The 22,951-nt window shown below is 46.1% G+C and overlaps 1 protein-coding gene across 1 annotated transcript in view; it reads left to right on the top strand.

Annotated features, from left to right (window-relative positions):
• The window catches only part of CLCN6 (chloride voltage-gated channel 6), a 510,100-nt gene that overhangs the window by 227,450 nt on the left and 259,699 nt on the right, over nucleotides 1-22,951 (top strand). Inside the window, exons 11-13 of the mRNA XM_069609912.1 lie at nucleotides 1,956-2,069; nucleotides 2,807-2,973; nucleotides 3,376-3,502. Coding sequence (XP_069466013.1) covers nucleotides 1,956-2,069; nucleotides 2,807-2,973; nucleotides 3,376-3,502 — 408 coding nt within the window. The remainder of the gene's footprint in view (nucleotides 1-1,955; nucleotides 2,070-2,806; nucleotides 2,974-3,375; nucleotides 3,503-22,951) is intronic.

The following is a 22,951-nucleotide window of genomic DNA, read 5'->3' as shown; positions in this document are numbered from 1 at the left end:
CATTCCATCTCAGGTCTCTACTATGTTTTCTGAATCTAATTACTTACCTGCATTTCAGTGGTTTTGAATCAAATGCTTTTCTATCTTCTTATTAACTTTACCACATATAGTTATTGAATTATTGCTGCTAAACTCTTGCTAAATTACTGCTTAACTGTCTTTAGGGTAAAGTGTAAGAATTCTTCTCGGAACTCACATGAGTTAATGTATAAAGGTGTCTTTAGTAGTTGTGTGGCAATACTTAACTAGAGGTTGTATTGCTTGCGTGTATTGTAAAGGTCTAATAAATCACTGTGGATTATTGTACTTAACCTGTCTAACTGAATTATTAGAGTGCTGTGTGTGTGTCTCATTGTACCACAGACCACTCTAACACCCCTCCTGAGTAAAAGGATTTCTGCTCTGCTACCTAGCTTGATTGTTTTGGCTAGACTTCAGTGTCTTTCCTGTTCACCATAATAGGCTGACCTCCAAAGTCTACCCTTAAGGCAGATTTTGGAAATCCATCTGAACAGTACCATACTCCAAACCCCTGATTTCCTAAGTTTTGAATAACTGCTTGTCCACCTTATCAAGACAAAGTTAATACTTTTGTGTGAAACTTTTGCAGGTTCACTAAGGTTAGTTTCCCAGAACCTTATACAGGAGTGGTCCTGAAAATCCTAACGCAACACCCAAGCAATGATAACATATGTCAGGCCAGCAGCAGCGTTTATCCCATGCTTGGCCTGGTACGCACCACCCTGATGTCCACTTTCTTTCCACTGATTGCAGCATTGTCATTTCAGTTTGTAAATATGTGCAGGATGGTCTTATGCTATTTTCCAAATTTTAGTATATCCAATCCCCTAGCCCTGCACTTTCATTAGGGCTAAGGGCCACTGGAGGTGAGTAATTGGATTGGCAGCAGCAGATTTTGTTTTTAAAAGAATGCACTCCTGCCCTGCTGCATCCCAGGGTTGAACGACATCTGTGGCATAGGTGCACCCTGCTGCCGGTGTGTCGCATTGTGCTGCCTCAAGTGCTGCTTGTGCCAGCAAGTGGGCTGAATGCAGTCCTGGGAATTAGTCTGAACTGGAGGGGGTGAGGACACTGGCATCACCATGGAAAGGGTCATTTTTTTTAATGAAAAAAGTGGTTGCATGTTTTGGTGAATGCTATGTGGGATGTGTGCATGTGTCTGTTTGGGAGTGGGGATCCGTACCTGTACTATGAATAGGAGGACCCACACTGGCGACAGTGACATACTATTGTACCTTTAAGGCATAATTTTACTGCTGCAACACCGGCATATTTTTGGGACCAGGCAGCAAGAAAATGTGCTTCGCATGGGCATAGGAATGATGTAAATGTTGTATTCTACTCCTTTTTGCTGTTGCCGTTGTGGCATCCACTTCCTGGAATTTGTAATGTATTACCCTAGAGAACCAAGTGAAAATAGAATTACTTTTTGCCCAGACCTTCTCAGAAATTGTGCTTTACAATGCATAGTATCAGCTCATTGTTTTACAAATCTTCTCGGGGTGGGGGGTTAGAGGCTTTTGAAGGTAGCGGCAGACCTTCCCCCTTGATTCTGTATCACTGGTTTGGCACATTGCTGTGCTTGGCCGCACATGCTAAGTAGATCAGGGGGAAATATCCCATTGTAAATAAAACAAAATGTTTGCTCACTGACCTGCACTCATTTTTAATGGAGGTGTCCCAAGCGGATCTCTTACCTCCATGGCACCAAAAACCTCTTTGTAAGCTGCCAGAAGCACAGCAGCCCACCTTTCTAAGCACAGTATTTGATGCCACCATGCAGTTCTACAAGATCAGGGACAAGGACCCTGATCCACTGTGTTGGTGCCTTTACCACAGTGTGCATTGGTTGCATGGGCATCTCAAAGAACTCTTCAGTAAAAATGTTGGCAAATGAGATGTACTGTATAATGCTTGTGTCTCTCTTTTCCTAGCTCTTCTGCTCAATGTCTGCCACATTCACATTAAATTTCTTTCGATCTGGAATTCAGTTTGGAAGCTGGGGTTCGTTCCAGGTGGCAGGCCTACTCAACTTTGGGGAATTCAAGGTAGGTGCAGCATCCTGTGTTGAGTTGTCTCAAATGATTGCACTGCCCCTGAGAAGGGGTCTTGCCTCTCTTTAGCTTTGCACTCTGTTTTGTTAATTTGCTGGAAAAGGCCTCTGGGGCTCTGCACTGCCACAGTGTGAAGGCAAAGGAGCTTTTTTTACTACCTAAACGATTGTAAAAGGGTCCCTATACTTTGAAATCCCATTGGACCTTTTATGAATAGTGAGGCCAGTTGACTACTGCCTTCCCTCGCTACCGGTTTTAGAGAGACCAACTTTCTTCATGTGCTGACTGTTGCAGGACGATAAGGACACCATGTTAACTCTGGGACAGTGTTTCTTTACGTAGAGGACTACTTTAGTCTGTTTTCTGTTTTGCCTGGGGATAGGCATGGCGTTGACACTGCTGCCTGAGATAGGTACACCACTTTATTTGGGGCTCCCCCTGTTTGTGCTGTTGGTGGATTTTGACACTGCTTTATTTGTTACTTTCACTCTATGCTACCTGGGGAAAGGAGTGCAACATTACTTCGGGCTGTCTTTAAGTTATCTTTGAGTATCTCTTCCCTTTCATATTTGACCCTTGGCAAGTGGCAGAAGTGATAGAGTTTCATTACCCCCTTGATCTGTTTGCGTTTCATATTGTCATAAGGTGCCCATTTTGTGGATTCTGTGCACTCTGATCCTGTCTGTTCTCACACCTTTTCATCACTGCTGCCCTCTTTCTCTCGCCCTCAGTGCTCCGATTCTGATAAAAAATGCCACCTTTGGTCAGTGGTGGACTTGGCTTTCTTCGTCATTATGGGGGTGATTGGGGGCCTCCTGGGAGCTACATTCAACTGCCTGAATAGGAGACTTGCAAAGTATCGCATGAGGAATGTACACCCAAAGCCCAAGCTTGTCAGGTACACGTCCCTTTCTCTGCTTCTGTCTGTGTGTCTGTCAGATCAACACCTTTGCACGCACTAAATGTGTAGCATCTGTGGTTTATATATGTGTGCCTGTAGAATATTTGTTTCTATTTTCACACCCTTCAGTCAGGTTTAAGTTTTCTGAATGAGTATGCCAGTGAGCATTGATGCAGTGAAACACCATTAGAATAACTGTCAACTTGAAGTAATTTGTAATTTCTTAATGCATACAGTATGCAGATCTAATATTTAACTCATGGAGTTTGTTGGCACTGTGCCCTCTACTTGTTCAAGGGAAAGTGGTGAGAAAATGAGTTTGCATACTATTAAGGAAAATAAGTAACTCTCTCAATTGGGTCTGACTTCTTTTTGTGTTCTTTTTGTCTTGTTCTGCAGGGTGCTTGAGAGTCTACTTGTTTCACTCGTGACCACAGTGGTTGTATTTGTGGCCTCCATGATTTTAGGAGAGTGTAGAAAACTGTCTTCATCATCTCAAGGAGGCAATGGCACCTGGATCTCTGAGGTAAAGAGCGTGACCTAGAGATTGGCATTGCGCGAGCATTGAGAAATCATCCCCCAAAGCTAGGGCACAGTATATGCATCAAGCACATAGACAGCAATGGGCACCTATTACACTGGAAAGTGCTGTAGGGGCCCACAAGAAAGGCATGCAATCGATGGTATTAATTTGACAGTAAATACGCTTGGCTACCACAGGCCACTGATGTTTCGCATTGAGGGCAAAGGGTGACCTGTAAAGAGGACATGGTGATACCCAACATACACTGACTATACAGAAACCGCTTAAATTGCCCTTTATTATCATAAAATGGTCCATACTCGTAACACATTTCGGTCTGGCAGCATTTCTAAAAGATATGCTGTCCTCTTAGGTGCAGACACTGTTCCTGTAGTTTGAGCATCTAACTGTCACATGCTGTCCCTGGGTAGAAAAACGTAACTGTTCTGGAAAGTGTTTTGTTGCCTTTACCTCTACTATTTTTCTACCACAGAGAGCCTTTTAACATGCTTTGGCACTTCCAAGGAGTGTTCTTTATCAATTCAATTTTTTCAATTGGTCATTTGAAATTCGTCAGGATAGGGCTTACTTCAATAAATGGATTGCTTGTAGCAGTCTTGTACTCTGTGACTGACTCACACTGAGCATTTGCGATGTGCCTTGCAAATCTAGCGAGTGCCTATGCTTTCTACTCTGTATTGGCTCAGAGGATGTCTCTTTAGCTGATGTTCAGTAAGGCACTGATAATGTAGGCAACTTTCACTTTTGTAGTGGGTCATAAAATGTTGGATTGGTCATAGGTAAGGGAGTGGTGGTAGTTTGGTTCCATATCGCAGTTCTGAATAGACGTCTTTCATTGCTGGTGTTAATGTTGCCAACCCTTTCTGGTTGACAACCTGATTAAGCTGGACTCACTCTGGCCTCCATTTTACTGTTAGTACTTCTTGTAGAGGTAATACTGTTCTGAAACTACAGACCCGGCTGAGCTGGAAGCCCTTTTCAAACCTGATACGGTTACTAAGGTAATACAGAAGAGGTGACCAAGGTTTGACACAAGTCATCCATGCTTGGGGTTTCATGGGGTTGAACAGGTATTTCGTTCCAGAATCCTTTAGAAACCATGTATTCTACACCAGTATTATGTTGGAGTTTCAGAACCAGCACTATGTTAGTGTTTTGAAAAGATACCCTAGTTAATGATAGGGTGATTAGGTCCAGCCACCTCTATCAAGGTAATGTAGACTGAGAAGTAATGCAGGTTTCAGGTGATAGTAGAATGGTGTAATAATACAGTTAAGTACACACAAAGCATTAGAATAAAATAGGCAACATAGGAGTACAACAATATACCAATTTATTAAGCCGGTAACTCTAAGCAGGTAAAGTGAAAGTAAAGCAGTTATACCTAAAACACATAGATGCAAACATTTGTACAGTTGGTGATTTCAAAGTGAGATCACCCACACTTTACAATTGAAACTAGTGAAAGCAGTTTAACTCAATGAAACGTGAAAAACAGTAAGTAGTAAAGTGAGAAAAACATGCATTTAAATCAGTAACCATATAGCCTGCTTTATAATGATGAGGCATCTTTGGATTCAGCAGTCCTTCCCTAGCCGGTAAGTAGCCCTAGTGCCTCAGTAAGTAGCCCTAGTGCCTCAACCAAGTCAAAGTTCCTGCTTCAAACTCGGGTACTTGCCTGGAAGTGTTTAAAGTCCCTTGAGAAAAATCTTTGGCAGTACCAATTGGTTGGATACAAATGCCGCTTTGGAAGAAGGTAATAGGTTGGATACAAATGCAGAATAAAGCACCTTTGTAGTTTAGAGGATAGGTAAAAGGTAAAAGGGGTACTCTCTCATTCCCACTACACTAGGGCTTACGTTGGCAGGGTAGCGGGGGCTGTGGGGAGGTGATCCCTGGCCAAAACTCCACTGATCATGACCGGGCAAGGGAGAGTTAAAAAGTGGACTTTACACCCATGAAGTCCCTATGGTGAGAAGTGGGTGAGAAAATAGATATGCATGTTCATGACCAATGCTCCAATGTTCTGTGTGACAATCACACTGGCCACTTGCTTCTGGCATTAGTCCCGTTGATGGAGGTCCAAGGGCTACGGGTGCAGTGACTGAAGTCGGGCTTGGTTTGTGCTAGACGTCGCGGTTCGGTGCTCCAGTGGGACTGTTTCAAAAATGTAGGATGGCCCAGGCGCTTCAGGACAGCAGCCACCATAGGTCCCGCAACAAGAGGAGACCGAGAGGTCTTAATCAATGTGTGTCATGCTACATTCTTGGCAGCGAGGAACACTAATCTCTAGTAAGGCCCCTCTTCATTCTGGAGAGCAGAAGAGATAATCTCCAGCCACAATTCAATGACTTGCAAAGCTCAGGACAATAACCGGTACAGCCGAGAGGCCTTTGTAGAGGCTATGCAGTCCATAGAATGCTCCCGGTACATTTCTGACTGCTTCTGCTGGTGGGTTTTCCAGGCAGCGATCTGGATTGATTGTTCCCACGAGCCCGAGGATGGAAGCACTGATGAGGGTCCTCAAGGGTCGCAGCAAGAGATCCTGAATTTACAGAGACTTGGCTTGCTTTTGAAATGCAGGTCATCCACAGCAGCAGTCTTCTGGGTCAAAGGTTGATATGAGAAATGGCTCTAGGACACCCTTTAATCCAAATTCGGGCTGGGGGGATACCCCTACCAACCAGTGACAAGGACATAAATCATTCAAAGAAGTAACCATACATCTGCCCTGCAACAGACATAACCTGGCTGGAGTGTGGTTTGGGACCAGACAGTCCCAACTTTTTTCTGGCCAGGTCTCTCACAGCCTCATTTTGTGCAGGATTCCAAGGTGGATCCCGCAAGTCTATGCCATACAAGGCATTTCTGGACCTTGAGAGGAAGAAAGACAAAGAACAAGCTGGCCAAAGGACAGAGCAAAAACAAAATGGTATGATCCATTTTGAGTTTGTGGTACTCAAAATAACATTATGCAGAAGAAAAATACATGCTTGGGGGTCTACTGAAAAATAGAATACAACTGTGTTCACTGCTACCAGCCCTCTCTTTGCTCATCTAAATGTTGCAAGAAAGCAAAAGGGAGACAAAGTACCCATGCAGAAGTTTATAATAGGATGACGAACACTACAGTAAAAAATACAGAAATCTTGCAGAGGGAAACCAAGTTGAGCAAGGGAAATAAAGCAAAAAGACTTTACTTACTTCCAAAAGTCAGAACAGGTTTCAAGCCACAGCACATAACTTGGGGTTCCAAAGATGGCAATGTGGGGAAAAGTGGCTAAAAAAATCTTTCCTAACAGCCTGCAGAAATGACACTCAAGTCTAGTAGACAACCTCTCAGGGTCCCCATATGAAACTATTAGCACTGTTGCTGCGTAAGACTACCACAGTCCTTGAAAACGGTAAACCTTCTGTGCTAGCCGCATGTACCTTTTTAAAGGTGGTGTGACTACTTGCTCTTATGCACGGGAGGAAAATAATTTCAAGGAATTTCCCATGGCGCACTATTGCACGTTTCTGTGGTTCATTCTCCCTATTATGTTCGACTTCCTCTGGAAAAGGAAATCATAACGTGCATTGGAGCTTTGTAATTCTTTGCTTCACCATGCACTTGAAATGGGGACAATCTATTGTGATATTGGGTGAAAAAATAGGAGTGCAGAAAGCTGCAAAACCAATTGTAGCGGGTGAAAGAGGAAGGAATCCGATACTTATTGGAATCCAGAAATGGAGCATAAAAAAGACCACCTGGCATGAGAAGAGTACCTGGAATCGGAGGTAGTGAATAGTTGTTAATCATGCCGGAAATGAAGTCACATGTCTGCTCTTGCTTGAACCTTCATTTGAAATCTGTTTTTCAGGGCAAATTGCAGAGATGTGGAAAAAGCTTCTAAGGATCAATTCCTCACCAAGCCCAAGAGGCTGTTTAATGTCTCTGAAGAACGCTCAGTAGAAATCATGAGACAAAGTTAACCTTGAAGCAAATGAAATTAAACTGTTGTGATACAAGAGAAATAATTAATACTGAAAGAAAAGAACTGTGGATAACAATATCCCGGGAAAGAGGCAAAGTCAAACTTGAAACCCATGAACTTAAAATGTTGTGATACAATGGAGATAATTACTGAAAATCTGAATACTAAGAGAAACAAACAGTGGATAACAATACTGTGGGGAAAAGTACAAAGCAGCTAGAGATTTTGTGCAAGAAGAACATAATATCAAGGAGAAAATATTATGAGCCAGGGTTCAGAGGAACTATTCAATTGAATCAAGTACAAAATCTAGTGGGCCAGGGCAAACTGAGGTATTAATTGCCCTGTAGGGAAAGCCTACCTGAACAATAGTATCTTCCAAGGATATGCTGAAACAGCAACCAGGAATATATAAGCCCAAAAAGGGACTTCCAAGGAGGAGAGGGAACTCAATAGCCCATTTGAACACAGATACTGATCCAAGAAATCCTGAGAGACTATTTGAGAGTCATGTATTAATAAAGAACCCTACAGTATGGTACTAGAAGTACCCTCAGGAGAAGGGAGTCCTCATCTGAATATAAGTCAGTTTTCATAGTGGTAGGGTCAGGTAGGTTAGTTTTGGAAAGCAGACTTATTCTTTTGGATTTTCACGAATGACTGACGAGCACCTTAGTAACATAGGCATGGACCACTAATAGTGATAGGGAAAGTTAGGTCTTCTAAGTTTACTTTAATAAAAACTCTCCAGCCATGTCCTCAGAGTGTCCGCGTCCTCCTCCTGACTCTCCACATTAGCCACTTAGGCTACCAGTTCAAGTGACCCTGTAGCCCATTTATTCTTTAGTGTAGCACTATTACCTCCCTTGAGGATAGTAGTGCAGAGGAACCATGTTCCCCCCCTTTCTTTTTACCTTACGTCCTGCACTTAGGCACTGATGTCCTAACAGACTGATGGCAGTGAGACCTACTTTTTACCATTGAAGATGCAATCATGTGTAGCAGATGCTTATTTTTTACAGCCGAATAGACGTATTCCACTGTATCAGGAAACAGTGTGATATTAGGATACCGACTTCACGTTTCCGTTTTCCACGTGACAATGGCACCGCTCGTACCAGGACATTGCATCTTACCTCTCCCTGAAAATGCACTAAGCCGTTGGCTCAACAGGTGTTTCTAACAGCCAGAACCCATTTCACAGAGCGTGTTCGGTTGCCCTGGAAACTGGGCCGGCTTCCTTTTCGACGTGGTCAAGTGCAACGCTGCACACGATCACGTGCCGATACACGATCACATGATGACTGGCATATAGTTCGTTTCAGGAAGCAACTCAGCGCTTCTAGTTGAGTCACTTTAAGCTTCTGTAGTGTTTGGTTATTTTCCACGTCCCTGTTGGTACCTTGACCTTGGCATTGTTTATACGGACTGTCTGTTTTTTTTCCCCGTCTGCTCATTTTCTGCCCACAAGTTATTCTGACCTTTTGGCTACGTTTATTGGATTGTCTGAACCTCCCTTCCTGCTTCTGATTATTGCCCGACAGTTGCCGAACCCAGCTTGCCTCATGGACCGTCTTTGAAATTCCCTTTTTCTGATCAAGTTACTTCGACTTCTCACTTCCAGGATTCTCAGACCACTGTGAGCCTCGCTTGCAAATTCACGCAGCATCAGCACTTGTCTTCACTCGTGTTTATTAAGGACACAGAACTCAACCAACGTTGGCTGTTTTGGCGGACCATGTCCATCTGGAGGTCCGGGCACTTCCTAATTCCATCCACTCTTGCATGCTTCATAATTTACCTGGATCCTTTTCTGGAGTCTTCCCGCAGTCAAACAGGACAAGAAAGCAACTTTCCACCCTCTGGTCTGGGGATTATCAGTTCTCAAGGCGTCCGTCCTCGTGTCGTCGGGACTGGTGGCATTCTGATGGGCTAGAGACTCGGCACCTTAGTTTAAGGCGTCCGTGTGCCGTCGGGACCGGTGGCTATTGTGGACAACGTAGTACAGGTTAGTGCATCTTGTTGTATGCATTGTGTTTCTCTTGTTCAGGTAAAACTATTTGGTGACCTATGAACTTCGTTCTGCAGGTACCACGATATTGGAAGTTTCCTGTGTAAGTGCCAGGACATCCGCTGACCACCTCCTTGTCAATGCCCTTCTTGGTGTTAGTTTGGTTTTTACCTTTACCCAAGAGGATTGTTTTGAGGAATTCTACGGCTACACGACGAGGTCAAGGCCGGTAGATTCCTAACAGAATTAGAAGCCTTCAATATGCAGAACAGTGAGAAGCTGGCAGGGATTATGCAGCTAGTGGCTGAATTGCGTAACGACATGGCTGCCGCACATAACGCTACGCAACGCAGGATGGACGAGTTACAGGCAGCCATTCCTGTTCCCAGCTCTAGTGTTTCCTCGGCACCTGGGGCATCTACTTCCGGAATGTCAGTCGGAAGTCCTGGACAGAGCCCTGTATATTTAACGGCTCCGTTCCCTTTTGACTTTCCAGAAAGTACAGAAAGGATCACTGGTGATCCCCTGGTATTGAGAACCTTTGTCAATTAATGCCGTCTGCATTTCTTGTGCCGTCCAAACTCGTTTCCAGATTCCACTACCAAGGCTGCTTTCGTACTATCGCATTTAGGAGGTAATGTGGCCGCTTGGGCCAACCCTTTGTTTGAGGATGGAAGCCATGTGTTGTATGACTGTGACGCACTTCTGGAGGCCATGAGTCGAGTTTTTGACAAGGTACAAGTCACAAGCCACAGAACTAGAGTTGCTGAATCTGGTACAGGGGGATTCTAATTTATTCTCTTATTTGGCCAAATTCAATCAATTGGCGGCTGAAACAAACTGGCCAGAAGAGTAGAAATCCTCTTTGTTTTATAAAGGATTGTCTGACCCGTTAAAGGACATTCTAGCCACTGTTCCTGTTCTTCCCACTGCTTTTCCTGATCTCCTCGATCTCGTGTTGCAAATAGATGCTAGAAGGTCGGAACGGAAAGGGGAGCGTAAGACACATGTTCCTGTACCTATCCCTGTTGCATCTTCAGGCAGCACAGAGCCCATGCAAATAGGAGCTCTTCGGGGACCTCTAACCCAGGAAGAATGGGAACGACGCAAGAGGGACAATTTGTGTTTCTACTGCGGGGCGTCTGATCATATGTTACGTTTGTCTCCTCGCAAACCCAAGAAACTGTAACGCTCGCCTTGTATCCACGGGGACGCCTCTCGACTGGCCGGGATGCTCTTCGGTCCCTTCCCCTTCCCTGGAGTTTGTCCTGTCGAGGGTCGGCTCTAGTAGACAGGAGGTGAAGTTTAACTGCTGTTCCTTCCCTGGCGACCCACCACCTGGGTTCCCGTTCCCCTTGCGGTTCCCCTGAGACGTCTCTAACCTTGATTTCTATAAGGATGTGCTCTCCATCCTGCCGCGATGGGCAGGGGCGCGTCGTCAATGGCACGGTTCCGCCAATTTTCTTCACTGGCGAGGGCCGGAGTCCAGACCGGCTCTGACTACGTTTTTTCAGGTAAGTCTTTGAAGATGAAGATGAGAGCAATGTCTTTAGTGATTTAAGCACAAATAACCTTCTTCCCTTTTCTTGCATATGTTGAAGGCTGAGGTGGATGCTGAAGCTGGGTTCGAGAAGGTAAGACGAACGCCAAGGTGCTGCGAGCGTCCTTGCAAATGGCTAACCTGTGCTATTGTTGTCTTGCAGTTTAAGAAGAATAGAAGATGAGTGGTTCTCCAGAATCCAAGGCGGCAGAAATGTCTTGGAGAAGATGGCCTTCCTGACGGACTGGTAAGAAGCTCACACAATGTCGGAGATGGTGCCGGTGGAAGATGGTGAGCGTTGGACGATTTCGGTTGCCGGAGGATGCCGCTGAACAGGTAAGGATGGCAATGCTTCTTGCCTTTTCTCGCCCTTGCAGGCCAGGATGCTGAGCAGGACCCGGTGAACGTCATGCTGCTAGAGCAGAATAACGCGAAGCGTGCCTCTAATCGGGTGTGGTTTAAATAGCCAGCAGGTATCCCAGGTGCCTTCGGGGCAAGCCCCACCCTGGATGCTACACCGCCGTATGCAGTTCCCCAACATTCCTCATGGTTGCGGCCATGCTTGTCCATTGCCCATTGAAACCCCGTCCTAGCATGTGCCTCCGATGCCAACAGCGCCAGGACTGGCTCCAAGGAATCCGAGGCGGACCGAATAGAGTCTTTAGGGCCCCGTGAACACTCGGTGGGGATAAGGTCATGACAGAAACAGGGAAACTTGAAAGCGCAGCAGTAGAAGGGGGTCCAACTGCCGTGCACTAATACTCGGGACCCAGCAGTTCCAACAGTATTTACTATTCCGGCACAACTGGCTATTCCGGCAGTCTCCTCATGGGCAGTCAGTGCCGTGATTGATTCTGGGGCCACAGGCAATTATATTGAAACTAAGTATGCTCATGACATGGGTATTCCTTTGGTCCCAAAGAAGAAACCAGAACTGTTCAACGCAGTCGATGGTACTACTCTTTTGAGTTATATTGGGTTTACCTTGGTTAGCATTACACAATCCTTGTATTGACTGGAAATCTGGGGAGGTGCATTTTATTTCTACTTTTTGTGAAGAATCCTGCTTTTCATCCGGTACTGAAATTATGAATCCATGCCGTCCGTTGTTATTGACCACAACTATGGTGGGGGCTGTCTCTAAGGCGTTGCTTCCAGATGTGTACGCTTCTTACTGAGATGTGTTTGATCTGAAAGGTGCGGAGATCTTACCACCCCACCGACCATATGACTGTCCAATTGATCTTATTCCTCGGGGCCAAGCTACCGGTTGGAAGGATCTTCTCTTTAACAGTCAAGGAAGATGCTCTGTTGAAAGAGTATATCGAAAACTCTCTCAGATCTGGTTTCATACGATCCTCTCGTTCACCTGTAGCCTCTATGTTCTTCGTGCATAAGAAAGAAGAGGATCTCAGACCTTGCATAGACTACCGTGCGTTGAATGCAATCACGATTAGGAACCATTATCCCATACCCCTCATTTCTGTCCTGTTAGATCAGTTGGGGTCATCAGAGGTGTTTACTAAGTTAGACCTGCGTGGTGCATGTAACCTTGTAAGTATTCGTCAAGGTGACGAATGGAAGACCGCTTTTAAGATGTGGTATGGTTTATACAAATATTGCGTAATGCCGTTTGGGCTGTAATGCCCCTGCAACTTTCCAGCATTTTATCAATGATATATTCAAGGATATGTTGGATGTTTTTGTAGTAATCTACTTAGATGACATCCTCATTTATTCATCTGATCTTGAAACCCATATCCTACACATATCTACAGTGTTGCAATGACTGCGGGATCATCGCCTTTATGCTAAATTAGAAAAATGCGTCTTTCATGTTAATTCAGTGGAATTCCTGGAGTATATTATTACCAACCAAGGAATCTGAAAGAGTGAATCCAAGATTGAGGCGGTATTGGCCTGGCCTGTTCCAAGAGATATAAAGTCGTTACAATCTTTCCTGGCGTTCTCCAACTTTTACAGGCGTTTCATTCGCTGGTTTTCAACCATAGTTGCTCCCCTAACTGCTTTGACTAGTAGCAAAACACGTTTTGTCTGGAATCCTGCGGCACAATCTGCTTTTGAGCAGTTAAAAAGAGCATTCACCACCGCCCCGGTGTTGCAGCATCCGGAAGCAACGCTACCTTTTGTGGTGGAAGCAGATGTAGCTGTTGGAGCAATACTGTCCTAGGCATGTCGGGACACAGGAATCCTTCATCCAGTAGCCTTTCATTCCCGAAAACCCACCTCGTATGAAAGAAACTACTCGGTTACAGAAAAGGAACTCCTGGCGGTTCGGGATGGTTTTCTTGTTTGGTGGAATCATCTCTTGGGAACTAGTGCACCGATACAGGTTTTTATGGATCACAGGAATCTTGTAGCCTTATGTTCAGTGAAGTGCAACACGGGCAGACATGCTCGTTGGCATGAATTTTTCTCAGCATATCACTTTGTGATCACGTACCGCCCTGGTTCTCAACATTCAAACGCTGACGCTCTGTCATGTCTCCATGCCTCCGATGTTCAACCTACTCCTGAAAGGACGTTTGTGCTTCCTCATCAGGTGGCATGTGGCTGTGTTTTGCAATCTTCCCTGAAAGCTAGTTTGCTAGATTGGGTGAGTTCTGACCCCTCAGAGTTCAAGGATTATAACTTGGATTATAACTTGGATCTCGTCCATGGCCTTCCTTATGTTCAAGGTCGGTTATTCTTACCAGACGAGGCTACCCGTATTAAGGCCTTGAATTGGTGTCACGATTCTAAGGTGGCGGCGCATCCTGGATTTCGAAAGACTTTAGACCGCTTGAGGAGGTGGTGCTGGTGGCCTGCCATGCTTAAGACAGTACGCCAGTATGTATCCTCTTGCGCCATTTGTGCTCAAGGGAAAGGGTGCCCATTCTAAACCTATGGGTCTTCTTCAGCCATTTCCAGTTCCCGATGTCCCATGGACTATGATATCCATGGACTTTGTTTTAGAATTGCCTCCTGTGAGGGGTTATGACACAATATGGATAGTCATTGATTATTTCACCAAGCTGGCTCGTTTTGTTCCTTGTAGAGGGCTACCTTCTGCTCTGGCGCTAGCCGACTTGTTTCTACAGAAATGTTTTCGTCCTTTTGGTCTTCCTACAATAATTGTTTCCAACAGAGGGTCACAATTTACCTCCAGGTTTTGGAAAGCGATTACTTCTGCTCTAGGCATTGATAACAGGTTCTCTTTGGCTTATCATCCGCAGACGGATGGGCAGGCCGAGCGGTTGAATTCCACGATGGAACAATCATTGTCTCATTCTGCAATACCACGACAATTGGCTTTCTGTACTAGGGCTGGCCGAATTTGCTTATAATAACTCCTTACACACCTCTACGAGTGCTTCTCCTTTTTTCGTTTTGTATGGTTTTCATCCTCGTTCCTTGCCTCTGTCTCCGGTTTTGTCATGATGCCTGCTCCCGGGGAGCCGGTTCAAGCCCTGCGTCCCCGAAAGCGGACATCCAGTCCCCAAGGAAGGACCCAGCAACCCCATATAGGGGCCCTTTGGACAGTGTCCTGGCGCCTATGGTGCCAGGCTCATAAAAGACATCAGTCCTGGCGCCATAGGCACCAGGCTCATTATGGAAGTGCTTGGGTGCACTTACCTGATGCAGACCATGCTGCAGGATCCCGGCCTCCTTGAGGCCTGAAAGGAACTACTTTACCTGTGGGACTAATTTACCATCCGGGCGTGGTCGGGGAAGGATACATACCTGATTGGAGGAAGGATATTACCTGGAACTTCTTCCAAGGCTATTTAAACCCCACCCGAACAGCCACACGTGCTTTGCGTTGTTCTGCATCTAGCAGCTGGACGCTCACCGTGTCTGCTCCTGCATCCTGACTTCTGCCACGCCTGCCAGCATCCTGGATCACCTGCAAAGGAAGAGAAGAAGAGCACAGAAGAAGGAAAAGTCCTTACCTGCTAAATCGCATCCCGGAGACATCTCGCCCACAATCCTGAAAAGGAAGACTTTTATTTAAAAGCTCATTGCGTCGATCGCCGCATTCCACTCACCTTTTCAGGGCGCCTCCATGTTCAGCAGCGATCATCCGGATTCCCAGTCACGCCCCAGCGCCTAGGGAGAAAAAGACCAGAACAAAAGGTGAGAGAGAGAAGGGAATAAGGAAAGCTAAATCTCCATGTTAAGACTTACCAGTTGATTCATTCCCTCTTCAATTCGGGTCCGCGCCGCATCCTGGCATTTCCGGACCCCGGCCCCTAAGGGGAAAAAAAGACATCAGCGTTAATGAGCGAATGAAAAGACATTACCAAAAAAACGCTAATTAAAGACTTACCTGATTTCTACAAGGATTTCACCTCTCATCTCGGGTCGGTGCCTGTTCCCCGGCATTCCGTACCCCGGCCCCTATGGGGAAAAAGACACTAGCATTAGTACATTAATGCATGGACACAAGGGGAACCTCTTATCAAAAAACCTTACCTGGAAGCCAAGCAAGTTTGGTTCTCACCAATCCGAAAATCCAGTGAAGTAACTGGATACCAACGTGCCCCTGCATCAGAAGCAGGATGGAGAGCTCGTCCTTCCAGGCCCTAAGGTGAGACGCTACGAGGAATCACAGAAGGGTTTCGAGGAGGGTGAGAGCGGAAAGTGGGAGGCCGATTGCATTACCCCGCAGACAGTTAATCCCCTATTTTCGCCTACAGAAGGATACTTCTGCGAGCCAGACAAGCCAGATTTGGGGGCCCGGTCCAGTCCGTCTTCCGAACCCTGCGCCTCACCTAAGAAGAGGTCACAGCAGCGCGAACCAGGCCAGCGCCTCCGTGGGAGTCAGGTGAGCGTTACAGAACGCGAAGCCTTCCTACAAATTCCCACCCAGGCGCTATGGAAAGTTCTGAGACTGATCAGTTGGCCCAATTACTGGGGGAATTACGGGCCGAAGTACATGCCGCTCGTCAAGAGACTAATGCCCTCAGGAGGGAATTAATAATATCAAAGGAAATAACTGATGACCTGGCCAGACAGCTTTTGCAAGGTCAAGCTGGGCAAACTCCTCTACCCGGTTCCAGAGGGAACCCCGCTCCTGTGGTTTCCAGTAACCCTGAGCAGATTAATCTACCTGGAAACATGCCGCTGGCCCCACCCAAACGCTTTGCTGGGGACCCCAAACGATTCGCCGTATTCATGAATCAGTGTCGTTTGCACTTCCTATGCAGACCTGGGGCCTTCCCTAATGATCAGACCAGGGTAGCCTTTGTATTGTCATATCTCAGCGGCTGCGCTGCCGATCGGTCAGTTCCGCTGGTTACTCAAGATGACCCGATTCTCTGTGATTTTCAAAGGTTTCAAGCAAGCATGGAAAGGTTATTTCCTCGACACTCTCAGGGGCAGGCTCTGGATGACGAACTTCTATCCCTGCGACAGGGCAATCAGGACCTCCTATCCTATATTGCAACCTTTAATAGACTAATTGTGGAAACGGGATGGCCAGAGGATAAAAGAGTCACGTTGTTTTATCGAGGCCTACGCGGAGAACTTAAAGATGTCTTGGCCCAAGTTGTAAATCCACCCCAAGAATGCACAGAGTATATAGACTTAGTGGTCCAATTGGATCACAGACTTCAAAACAGAAAAGCAGATAGGTCCAGGTTTGAGACCCGGGTGTTGGTCAAGACCCATGCTAATCCCAAGGGAGTTGATGTCTCTGAGCCTATGCAAATTGGAGGGGTTAAAGGACCCTTAACTCAAAAGGAACGTGAAAGGAGGCAGCAGTTAAAATTATGTCTTTATTGTGGGAATTCTGGACACTTTCTACGAGATTGCCCGGCAAAACCGCCCCGAAAGGCGGTACGAGCCGCTGATAAAAACCATGAAGACTCTGTTTCGGGAAACGACTCCGCCCGACAAGTGTAGGGGACCGCTTGCCGAGCTTGAAAACTAACTCTCAGACTTCGCATTTCATTGTACCAATGGTTCTCGTAGATCCAGAACAGCCTAAGCGGTTGCATGCAATAAAGGCATACATCGATATTGGGGCTATTGGAAACTATGTGGATCGTGAATTGGTCTCTAGGATTAACCTCCCTCTCCGTCCTAAAACCAGCAAAGATGTCATCACCACAGTCGATGGAACTGAAATTGTCTCTGGACCGGTAACACATTCCACTACTGAGGTGACTCTTATTGGTCCCGACGGCCATCGGGAGGGTGTTGTGTTTGATGTAATCAAGGCTCCACAGTTTCAGGTTATTCTTGGAATCCCTTGGTTAGAGACACATAATCCTCGAATTGATTGGCGAGCTAAGAGAATAACCTTCCCGGATTGTACACAAACCTGCTACCCAGAAAACCTGAAGATTAATCTAGCATCTGTAACCTCTGCCTCCATGCAACTACCTCTGGAATACCAAGACTTTCAGGACGTCTTCCAAAAGGAACAGGCCAACACGTTACCTCCTCACAGATCGTATGATTGCCAAATCGATCTGGTGCCTGGTGCACAACCCCCTTGTAGCAGGATTTATGCCCTTACCGAACCTGAGAATCTGCATTTGAGACAATATTTGGATCAATACCTAGCTAATGGTTTTATTCGCCCGTCAAAGTCCCCGGCATCCTCGGCTTTGTTCTTCGTGCCCAAAAAAGAAGGCGACCTTAGAACTTGTATCGATTTTTTATTTTATTTTTATTTATTTGTTTATATAGCGCTAAAGCCCGCAGGCATCAGAGCGCTAACAGATAGACAAAGACAACAAGTAGTGATGACGGGACTAGACGGCAGAGGTCTGAATTAACTTAAAGTGGTGCTAGGTGTTTCTGGATTTTACTTAAAAAGAAAAGTTTTCAGTTTTTTCCTGAAGGTGAGGTAGTTGGGTTCGAGTTTAAGTAGGGTGGGTAGGTCGTTCCATTTCCCGATGGCTATAGTCGGGAAAGCCTTACCAAGGCCCTGTTGTTTTTTTGTGGTAATAGTTTGTAGTTTGCCTGTGTTTGATGATCTGAGGCTCCGGGATGGTTTATACCATTTGAAATGTTTCTTGAGGTACGCCGGGGCTGTGCCGTAGAGACAACGATGTACCATGGTGAGAGACTTGAAAGAGATTCTCTCCTCCATAGCCAGCCAGTGGAGGGCTTTCCTTTCTCCAGAGATGTGTTCTCTCCTTGTTGTTCCGGTGATCGTTCTAATGGCGTTGTTTTGAATGATTTGGCATCTTTTCAGGCACTTGCTATTAGCTCCTAAGAGTAGGGAGTTTCCGTAGTCTAATCTAGATAGTATAGTGGCCCTAGCAATGATGGTGCTATTCTTTTGGTCTAGTAGTGGCCTGATCTTTTTAAGGAGAATTTGATGGTACTGGCAATTTTTTTTGAGGTAGCTTGTGTGTGCTTCAGCTCCAAGAGAGGCTTGAAGGTACACGCCTAGTGTCTTTACTTTTGCTGATACTGGGATCTGGATGTTTTTGATGGTGAATGAGTTAAAGGCAGGGCTCAATTTCTTTCTGGCTTGTGTGGATCCGAAGATCATGAGCTTGGTCTTAGAGCCGTTTAGACACATCCAGTTTTCTTTCATCCAGTGTTCGATGGTGTTGTAGAGGATGATAAGTCTGTAATTGTCTATTTGGTGGTTTCCACTGAGTTCGAATACCAGTTGGGTATCGTCGGCGAAGTTGGTGAAGAATATGCCCATCTGGGATAACATGGTGCAGAGGCATCGCATATATAGGTTAAAAAGTAATGGGGAGAAACTGGCTCCCTGAGGGACTCCGCAGTCGACTGGCTTAGCGCTAGATGCTTTGTCTCCCCAGACAATCTTAGATTGTCTGTTTTGTAGGAAAGAGGCGATCCATTCAATGGCTCCCGTTGAGCAATTGCCTGATTTGTCAAGGGCCTCGCGGAGTTTGGCATGATCTAGCAGGTCAAATGCCGCCGAAAGGTCCAATAGTATCAGCAGCCCCGCCTTGCCTCTGTCCAGGATGGAAAGCATTTCAGTTTGGAGATCCAATAGTGCTGACTCAGTGCTGTGGCTAGATCTAAACCCAGATTGTTGTGCCGCGCATTGAACCAGATAACGGTTAAAAACCATTATCCTCTGCCTCTGATCCCTGAACTCCTTGACCAGGTGAAGGACGCTTGCATATACACCAAGTTAGATCTCCGGGGGGCTTATCATCTGGTACGAGTTAAAGAAGGCGACGAATGGAAAACTGCCTTCCGTACTAAATACGGATTATTCGAGTACCAGGTGGTGCCTTTCGGATTGTGTAACGCGCCGGCTGCCTTCCAATACTTCATGAATGATGTCCTTCGGGAACTCATCGATGTTTGTGTTGTCGTATATATCGATGACATTCTGGTGTACTCCTCTTCGGAATCTGATCACAGAAAACACGTCAGGGCAGTACTTGAAAAACTGCGCCAACACAAACTATTTGCTAAATTGGAGAAATGTGTTTTCCATACCACAGAAGTCGAGTTTCTAGGTTTCATCCTGACACTCAAAGGAGTCCGAATGGACTCATGAAAAGTGGATGCCATCCTCAAATGGCCATCACCTAGCTCTGTAAAAGGGGTTCAAAGCATGCTCGGCTTTCCCAATTTCTATCGCAGGTTTATCCCGGAATTTTCACGCGTGTTACAACCCATTACTGCACTCTTGAGGAAAAATAAACGTTTTGAATGGTCTGAAGAAGCCGAGCAGGCCTTTCAGAATTTAAAAGCTAAGTTTACCTCCGCACCTATATTGAAACACCCGCGTCCAGATCTCCCTTATGTCGTTGAGACTGGCGCATCCAGCCTAGCCATGGGAGCTGTCCTGTCCCAAAGAGATCCCGAAATCAACCAACTGCATCCCGTAGCATTTTGGTCCAGAAAATTCTCGCCACCCGAGGTTAATTATGCAATCACGGACAAAGAACTGTTAGCCATTAAGTCTGCTTTTAAAGCCTGGCGGCATTATCTGCTTGGCGCTCGACATACCATCACAGTGATCACTGATCACCGGAATTTACAGTATTTGAAAACCGCTAAGGCTCAGTCATCACGGCAGCTCCGATGGGCTTTGTTTTTCACTGAATTTGATTTCGTGATTACCTATCGACCTGGCTGCAAGAATGGCAAAGCAGACGCCTTATCCCGAATTGGAATGGGAGAATCTGACACAAACTCAGAACCAGTACCAATAATTCCCGAACAGAGGATTCTAGGCATGACTTCGTTACAGACGCTTGAAGACATTCAAGCCAGATTGAAACAACTCCTGGACCCTACAACCTTACAGGATTGGATACTAAAGGGATCAGACTTTACCATAGATAATGGTTTACCTTATTTCCAAGGACGCTTATTCCTGCCACATAAGGAATTACACAAACTAGTTATTTCCGGTTATCATGATGCATTAATAGAGGGACTCCCCGGTATTGCCAAGACAGAGGAAAAGGTGAAACGACAATTTTGGTGGCCCTCTTGGCGAAAAGATGTTAAATCTTTTGTGATGTCCTGTGGTGTTTGCGCCCAAAATAAAAGTCAAAAGAAAAGACCAGCCGGTCTCCTTCAACCTCTAGACATACCGCCAGCACCCTGGCACACCCTATCAATGGATTTTATTACAGACCTGCCTCCTTGTTCGGGGTACAATACTATTCTGGTAATTGTGGATTTGTTTTCCAAAATGGCCCACTTTATTCCTTTGAAAGGTTTACCTTCAGCTTCTGTCCTAGCCAAAGAATTCCTCGAAAATATTGTTCGGCTACATGCATTCCCATCTATACTAATCTCTGACCGGGGAAGCCAATTCATTTCCCACTTCTGGCGCAAATGTTGTCAAATGGCGCAGATCGACGTAAGATTATCGACCAGTCACCACCCTCAGACCGATGGTCAGACCGAGAGGACAAATCAGACCCTTGAGCAATACTTACGGTGTATGTTACAGCAATCTGAAAGCAACTGGAAAGACATTCTTTGGATAGCCGAATACGCATATAATAATTCGGTACACTCTGGAACTGGCCACAGTCCTTTTTATACTTTGTTTGGGCATCACCCTCGAACCTCAAACCTTGACTCACCTCAGAACCTCGGAATGCCTGCAGTAGAACGTCTGCATTCTACAATTACCCAAGCCTTCAAAGAGGCAACTACGCATTTACAACAAGCCAAGAGAAAATACAAGGAGAATGCTGATCTACATCGGAGAGAAGCACCTCCGTATCAGATTGGGGATCAAGTGTGGTTAGCTACCAGACATTTACCACTCAAAGGGCCTCGAACTTTTAACCCAAAATATCTGGGACCTTATTCTATTATGGCAATAATTAACCCAGTGGCTGTTAAACTTGATTTACCAGCTAGTATGCGAATTCACCCTGTTTTTCATGTGTCACTTCTGAAACCAGTGGTACCCGGAACCAGACTACTCAAACCTCCAGAACCTATTCTAATAGATGGGGAGCCCGAATTCGAAGTGAAGAACATTTTAGACTCAAAAATGTTTAGGTCAAAACTGTTCTACCTAATTGATTGGAAGGGGTACGGACCTCAGGAGAGGTCGTGGGAACCCAGCGACCATGTGCATGCACCTCGATTAGTCAGGAAATTCCACCGACTCTTCCCAGACAAACCAAAACCCCCGGAGGGAACAACCTTGGGAGGGGCCTTGGGGGGTGGGGGGGAGTGCTGTCATGATGCCCGCTCCCGGGGAGCCGGTTCAAGTCCTGCGTCCACGAAAGCGGACATCCAGTCCCCAAGGAAGGACCCAGCAACCCCATATAGGGGCCCTTTGGACAGTGTCCTGGCGCCTATGGCGCCAGGCTCATAAAAGACATCAGTCCTGGCGCCATAGGCACCAGGCTCATTATGGAAGTGCTTGGGTGCACTTACCTGATGCAGACCATGCTGCAGGATCCCGGCCTCCTTGAGGCCTGAAAGGAACTACTTTACCTGTGGGACTAATTTACCATCCGGGCGTGGTCGGGGAAGGATACATACCTGATTGGAGGAAGGATACATACCTGGAACTTCTTCCAAGGCTATTTAAACCCCACCCGAACAGCCACACGTGCTTCGCGTTGTTCTGCATCTAGCAGCTGGACGCTCACCGTGTCTGCTCCTGCATCCTGACTTCTGCCACGCCTGCCAGCATCCTGGATCACCTGCAAAAGAAGAGAAGAAGAGAACAGAAGAAGGAAAAGTCCTTACCTGCTAAATCCGCATCCCGGAGACATCTCCCCGACAATCCTGAAAAGGAAGACTTTTATTTAAAAGCTCATTGCGTCGATCGCTGCAGCGCTGCATTCCACTCACCTTTTCAGGGCGCCTCCATGTTCAGCAGCGATCATCCGGATTCGCAGTCACGCCCCAGCGCCTAGGGAGAAAAAGACCAGAACAAAAGGTGAGAGAGAGAGAAGGGAATAAGGAAAGCTAAATCTCCATGTTAAGACTTACCAGTTGATTCATTCCCTCTTCAATTCGGGTCCGCGCCGCATCCTGGCATTTCCGGACCCCGGCCCCTAAGGGGAAAAAAAGACATCAGCGTTAATGAGCGAATGAAAAGACATTACCAAAAAAACGCTCATTAAAGACTTACCTGATTTCTACAAGGATTTCACCTCTCATCTCGGGTTGGTCCCTGTTCCCCGGCATTCCGTACCCCGGCCCCGATGGGGAAAAAGACAATGGCATTAGTACATTAATGCATGGACACAAGGGGAACCTCTTATCAAAAAAACTTACCTGGAAGCCAAGCAAGTTTGGTTCTCACCAATCCGAAAATCCAGTGAAGTAACTGGATACCAACGCGCCCCTGCATCAGAAGCAGGATGGAGAGCTCGTCCTTCCAGACCCTAAGGTGAGACGCTACGAGGAATCACAGAAGGGTTTCGAGGAGGGTGAGAGGGGAAAGTGGGAGGCCGATT

This window comes from Ambystoma mexicanum, chromosome 8, assembly GCF_040938575.1.
Source record: "Ambystoma mexicanum isolate Mex_15411 chromosome 8, UKY_AmexF1_1, whole genome shotgun sequence".
Taxonomy (NCBI): Eukaryota; Metazoa; Chordata; class Amphibia; order Caudata; family Ambystomatidae; genus Ambystoma; species Ambystoma mexicanum.
This window is presented reverse-complemented; position numbering and strand designations above follow the sequence as displayed.